Below are 7,237 nucleotides of genomic sequence, written 5' to 3' on the forward strand. Positions count from 1 at the left end.
TCACTATTTAAAAAATGATTCAAGATAGAAGACACGAAAACAACAACAAATTAACAACAATAATTGCTTTGCAATTGAATAAAATTTGCAGGATCTTCAAAATTTATTTACGAGAAGGCTTATATGTAATCTCGTACGCTAATAACTTGTAGGCAATAGTTAATTTGTAAGCTTGTAATCTTGTAAACTTGTAGTTTCTATTACCTCAAAGAAGACACAGATAATATATTGATTCATGTTATTTCAACACATGGTTCTAATCAAGGTTATAAAAAGTATAATTTTTTACATGATATGAAAAATACAAAACATATTATAAAATAAAATATAATTTTATTTTTATACAAACAATAAGCAATTTTATTAATTAATTAAGATATTATGTACTTGTTTGTGCATGATAAAATCCTACCATACAAGATTAAAAAAATAAAATAAAAATGGTAGGTAAGATTCTATGTCAAAGAAAAAACATTGAAAATAATTATGTATCAATGTTCTTTCTAAATGCATGATCATCTTGTATTTTAGTCTATCCAGTGTCTTTTGTCTTGATAAATAATATATTATTTTTATTTATTGTTATATTTTTTTTAGATTTTGTTATATTTTATAAGTTTCATATATTATTTATTACCTACAATGAATTTTAACAAGTGGATTAACAAGAAATTGTAAATTTTATATGAATTAAAATAAATAAATCAAACAATTTAAACTATGATATTTAAAAAAAAAAATGATGTCTGATTCCTAGTTTATATCTTAGATAAATTATGATATTTTTTATAAAAAAAAAATCATAATGGTGTAAAGTTGTTTGAATTTAAGATGATTATGGGCGCTTTGGCTGGCTGGTTACATGACGGGGAGATTGTTTGATTCGAGAGCCCCTCCTTTGACCGTCAGCAATTCAAAGAATCCTCCAGAGGACATGAAAAACTTATTTTGTCAATTCCCTGCAACTTCATACAATGATTTTAACTCTTCAATCCACAATCTAATCTAAGATAAATTTAAAATTAAATCAAATAAAAGTTGATTCAATGGATTTAAAATTAAATTTTAAATTGAGGCTGGATTATTAACACTTGTCATAACCTAAGTCATTGTAAACACTCTATCTCGAGATGATGTTTAAGGCACACCGACTTTTAAATTGATGTTGAGGTTATATAATAATAAGAAAATGGTATTTATTATATAACAATAACAAAATTATTTAATTCACATATTAAATATATAATTATCAGGTGATAAAATCTATATATAAATATACGTCATCAGCGTCATCAGCATGAATTTGGATTTCGACTCGTTTTCATTTTCATATAGCAATTATTGACTTTCTCATGTAGATGGATTTCTTCAATAATCTTCCCCTTACAAAGTCTTCTATAATGGGATTAACCGATGATGATGTTGATTTAATTATCTTAAAAACTGTCAACCAAGTCTAAAATATAGGCACATTAATTAATTAACAAAGTAATATACACCAAATAAAGTGAGAAAAAAGAAATCAAAGGCACTATTATTACGATGAATGAAGTGTTGTTAAATGAACAAAATTCATGTTAGTATATCATATACAAAAAGAATCAACAAATCATATTAACAAGGAGGTACTTGATGATTAAGCTCCCAATTAATTAGCACTAGAAAAGCTTGCTTCCAAATTCTTCTTCAGTATCCTCAATATTTCTTAAAGAAGATGAAGCTGCAAGGTCTCTGAGGTCTGATAGGCTCCTGCCTAGCTGTAATGCCACCTTCATTTCATACACCTGTCCATTTTCTCTTCCCCATACATTTGTCTCGTTTATGTTTGATTCTATAGATTCTTCCATGAGCTTAAAGAAACCTGCATTGCTTCTATACATCTCAAATACCATCCCAACTTGGCCTCCATGCTCCAGTGCATTCACTACGCTTGCCAAGGCACCACCAGCAACTCCTAATATCACAGCCCATGGGTTGGTAGTTCCTACGAAAGCTGACCCCAAAGCTCCAAGACCGGTAAGTAGAGGACCAGAGAACGCCAGCATTTTGTGAGCTTTCAAGGCCTTTTCACTCAATCTCAAGTAATCTGCCTTGTCTTTTCTCTTCAAAACCCCAACAATTTCTCTCATTTCATCTTCCAACTCCCTATTCCACCCATTTCCTTCTATCTTCCTACCGAGCCCTTTCGCTTGTTTTCGCCTTTGTTGAGGCCACCAAACTGCAGGCTCTACACTTGATGGGTATTTTTCAAGCATGGCGCCTAATAATGGAAGTGGATATGCCTTGTCTAAAGCCAAAACATTCTCCGTTGCTTCGTTGACATCACTAGCAGTAGGAGTGCCAACGGACAACAAAGTTTGAATCTGGCCGTGAAGCTGCTTAAACAACCTAGCAGCATTCCTTTGCTCTTCAGCAAGTTGTGAAGGCTGGATCTTATTCATTATCGCCAACATTCCGGTTGCTGCAAGATATAGTATCGTCGAAGATACCTTGAGTCCTGCAAATGGTTCACCACTTGCACTAGCAGCTGCAAGTCCACACATGGTGGCTGCGGTGAGAGTCATAGCATGAATGGAACTCAAAAGCAGGTGGTTCCAGTTATCTCTTTGCTCTCCAATGTTCTCGTGCATCTCAATTCTATCTGCCACAGCCTCCATGATTGCGTAAAGCTTGGCAACCACCACTGGATCAGAACTACTGGTCTTGGGACCGAATCTCTTCTCCATTTGTGTAGTTACCGGAATTCCATAACCATCTGATCTAATGCTCAGTTCTTCAATAAAGTCTTTGCTAGATAGCCTTGGTAGAGATAGAGAGCCGATCCGGATTTTCGGTCCATTTATAGTGGCTCTAACTAATGTTTTATGACTGCAACAAGAGGATGAAGAACCTGAAACCACCATGCCTGAAACTTGAAGACTTGCCATGGTTGAGTCTATCAAATCTTACTATATATATGTCTTTGAAAAAAGTTGTTGTCGTGAATGGGATGGTGAAGGCTGGCTTGTGTTAACGTCTCAAGGCTCAGAAGTGAATTGGGCTTGAGGTTCAGAATCACATATACATACATATTTGAATGCCAAAGTTTATTATTTGAAAGTACTTTATAGTGACTAGCTTGTATGAGGAGTTTAAATTTTTAAAATCAATTGCAAGCATCTAACAATCAAAACACTATAAGTTTTTCGTAAATTCTCGACTGCAGTATTAAAGAGCTCACATATCTAATTTCTATTATGCCCCTCAAATGATCCTATTTTCAACCATAAATTCAGATCGAGATTCAGATGGATTGAAGAATTGTCCCCGTTCCCTCCTTCAACTAGTTATTGTATGTATCATGGAAAGATAAAAAATAAATCCATCAAATTGAATGAAATTATAACTTAATAAAAAAATAGTTAAAGAACAACATACTATAAAGTGCTAAGCTCGACTATCTATGAACTGTTGCACATTTTTTTGGCGATCATCACTTTGCACGTGCATTTCAATAAAAAGTTTTATTGGGCTTGACTCACATCTAATTAAAAACCGTAGCTTATAAAATAAAAATGTTATCAGTTAAATATGTTTATAAAAATAAAAAATAAAAAATGAAAATAATAAAAAAATCTTATCATATACTTCATATGCAAAACGAACATAATAGAGTTACCGGTATACATTGTAATGGGATCATGAACACGCTGGTGCCAATTTTTTATATTGGATTGTGATCGTTGAGTGAAACACACAGGCATCATATGCTCAATGTAGTCCACCCATATAGCCTCTAAGATATATGGTCGACTGCAATCCCAAATCGCCATGTCATTTCCTGTAGGAAGCTCGCTTCCTCTCATATTGTTTTTTGATTTTTTCTATGCTTTGTACCAAAAATCACGTAACCAATAAGTTACATATAAATTATCTATTAGTAAATGAAAAATAAAATTTTAATATTTAGAATAAAAAATATCTTGATTTTGAACTTGCCTAGTTGCAGTGTGATTTTCTCAAACCCTCACTCCAACATTATCATTAACTCATTCCCATTCAAATTTTCTATTGCAGTAAAAATTGATTAATTTTTTTTAATAATTTCAATAAACTAACTAAATTAACATAATAATAAAATATTTAAGTTAATATTAACCTTAAATCTTGAAAATTATGCATTAATATACGGTTTCCATTCAGGATGTCTGGAAACCTGACTTTATGAAAACAATAGAATTTTCATTAATGATTTAAAGTTTGATTTTATTTTTTTTACAACCTCAATGTTTGCAAAGTTGAAATTGAATTCGTTAAATAAAATTATTTCTTAAAAAATTATTAAACAAGTCGTTGTAAAAAAGAAAAAAATCATTCTTACATTGAAAGGTTGTCCTTACACTAAGTCTGGTACTTACAGGTAAATAGATTCTATTGTGAAGGGAATCCCCTTGACATTGCAAAATCGCACTTGATGACCCCTTGTTGTGAGTTGATATATGTACCTAATGTGCCTATTCTTAGTCAGCATCTAATGACTCGTGGTTGTTAGCATTACTTCTACAAGAACTAGCAGTAATCATGTTTTCACGACGTATAATAAACTTTCCTCATGGCATATACACAAATTAACAGGAAACAGAATTAAATAAATTTTATTTAAAAAACAAATTGGCAGCACCTCTTCTATATGAGAGGCAACGTAATATTTTTAAACTTGCAAATACAAAACATATATGCCACAAACTAATTAATTTTATTCAATTTCTTCCAACAAAATAGAATAATTTAATTTCTCATAAAATTCTCATTTCCTAAGTGGCAATATATTTAATCCTAAATTTAAAAAAAAATAACCTAAATTACCAAAAATTCAAAATAATAATTAAAGTTAATCCTACACCTTTAATTAAAACTACACATCAAAATTGAAGAAAAAAATAAAATTCAACAAAATAATTAAAAAATTATTACAATAACAACTAAAATTCAATAAGCAATTGAACTAAAATAATGAGAAAACAATAATGCAAAAAACAAAAAAGGAGACACAAATAGAGAAGAAAAGTGAATGAAAAATTCTTACCTTTATATAGTGCTTAGTGTTGGGTAAGAATTAAAAAAATAACAAAATAAATAAAATTTTTTGTTAAAACACCTAAAAAATAGAAAAATAATGAGAAAATGACAACATATTTTAGGATGAGAAAAGAAGATGATACTTGATTTTAGCTTGGTTCATGAACAAAGATAAGATTGAAAAAGATAGAAAAAAAATATAGATAAAAAAACGATTGTTTAATTGCAATGATATATGTTCATCTAGTCAAAATCCACTTGAAATTTAATTTGAATTAAAAATAATTTTATTTTAACTTAAAAAAAAATCTTGAATCAATTTTATTTTGAATTAATTCATTACACTCTTGATTGTAGAACAGACTTGAAAAATTCTAGATTTGCATATATAATAAGTCACCTTAAATACATAATAACAAACTAAAAAATGAGGTTTAGCGGTTTCAGGCAAATGAAAGTAATGCGAGTAATGAAAGGAAGATATAAAAAGTAGACATGGTGCAAAATCCTTAAAATGATAAATAAAATAAAGTGAAGGGATAGTTATCAGAAGTTATATTGAATAGAACAAGATGAGTGGTTAGTTATCGGACTTGAACTTTACTATTTAAAAAATGATGCAAGATAGAAGACACGAAAACAACAACAAATTAACAACAATAATTGTTTTGCAATTGAATAAAATTTGCAGGATCTTCAAAATTTATTTACGAGAAGGCTTATATGTAATCTCGTACGCTAATAACTTGTAGGCAATAGTTAATTTGTAAGCTTGTAATCTTGTAGTTTCTATTGCCTCAAAGAAGACAAATAATATATTGATTCATGTTCTCTTGTCAAGGACTTTCAATACATGATTTTAATTAAGATTATTAAAAATATTTTGTTTTATACCATACGATAAATAGAATGTGAATTTAGATTGTAAAAACATATTATAAAATCAAATATAATTTTATTTTCATACAAATAATAAACAATTTTATTAATTAATCAAGATATTGTGTACTTGTTTGTACATGATAAAATCCTACCATGCAAGATCCAAAAGAAAAAAATTAGAAGTGGCAGGTAAGACTCTATGTCAAAGAAAAAACATTGAAAATAATTATGTCTTCACAACTATACTTCTTTATTAACTAGCACTAGTTTTAATGTTCTCTCTAAATGCATGATCATCTATAGTGTTTTAGTTTATCTAGTATCTTTTGTTTTGATAAATAATACATCATTTTTATTTATTGTTATTTTTTTTTAGATATTGTTATACTTTTATAAGTTTTATATATTATTTGTTACATACAATGAATTTTAACAAGTGGATTAATAAGAAATTATAAATTTTATATGAATTAAAATGAATAAATCAAACAATTAAAACTATGCTATTTTTTAAAAAAATTTGAAGTCTGATTCCTAGATTATATCTTAGATAAGTTATGATATTTTCTAAAAAAAAACAATCTTAATGTTGTAAAGTTGTTTGAATTTAAGATGATTATGGTAGCTCCCTCAAGTATTATAATCATCTTAATAATTAATGAATCTATAAATGTTTACAGGTAACTAGTTGCATCTAAAAGATAAATTAAATATGTCTAACGTATATATATATAAATTAACTAACTATTCAAGTAATTGTCTAAAACAAAAATATGGTGTCGAAGCACTTTCAGTCCTTTGAAACTTAGTTTTATAATTTTCTTCTTACAAAGAAAAGTGAATTCGGTAGACCAAGATTTTAAAATACAATCAAATACAAAAAATTCAGAAATTGTTTTTTTATAAGAAAACACAAACAAATCCTTAATTTGTAATAAGAAAAATCAATTAGACTATTTCCTGCATTAAATGCAACGTCTAAATTTGGGCGCTTTGGCTGGCTGGTTACATGATGGGGAGATTATTTGATTCGAGTGTCCCTACTTTGACCTGCAGCAATTCAAAGAATCCTCCAGCGGTCTTGAAAAACTTATTTTATCAATTCTAGCCCTAACAGTGTTATTAAACCTCATTCCTGGCAAGTTAATACAATGATTTTGCGGGTTAACTCTTCAATCCACAATCTAATCTAAGCTAAATTTAAAATTAAATCAAATAAAATTTAATTCAATGGATTTAAAATTAAATTTTAAATTGAGGCTGGATTATTAACACTTGTCATAACCTAAGTCATTGT

The 7,237-nt window shown here is 29.0% G+C and overlaps 1 protein-coding gene across 1 annotated transcript; it reads right to left on the reverse strand.

Annotated features, from left to right (window-relative positions):
* Nucleotides 1-1,658: 1,658 nt before the first annotated feature.
* On the reverse strand, nt 1,659-2,927 carry LOC105119860 (probable F-box protein At4g22030). The gene has a single exon (XM_011018056.1). The coding sequence runs from the start codon at nt 2,925-2,927 to the stop codon at nt 1,659-1,661; it is 1,269 nt and encodes a 422-aa protein (XP_011016358.1).
* Between the last annotated feature and the right edge of the window lie 4,310 nt (nt 2,928-7,237).

This window comes from Populus euphratica, unplaced genomic scaffold (genome assembly GCF_000495115.2).
Source record: "Populus euphratica unplaced genomic scaffold, PopEup_1.0 scaffold3759.1, whole genome shotgun sequence".
Taxonomy (NCBI): domain Eukaryota; kingdom Viridiplantae; phylum Streptophyta; class Magnoliopsida; order Malpighiales; family Salicaceae; genus Populus; species Populus euphratica.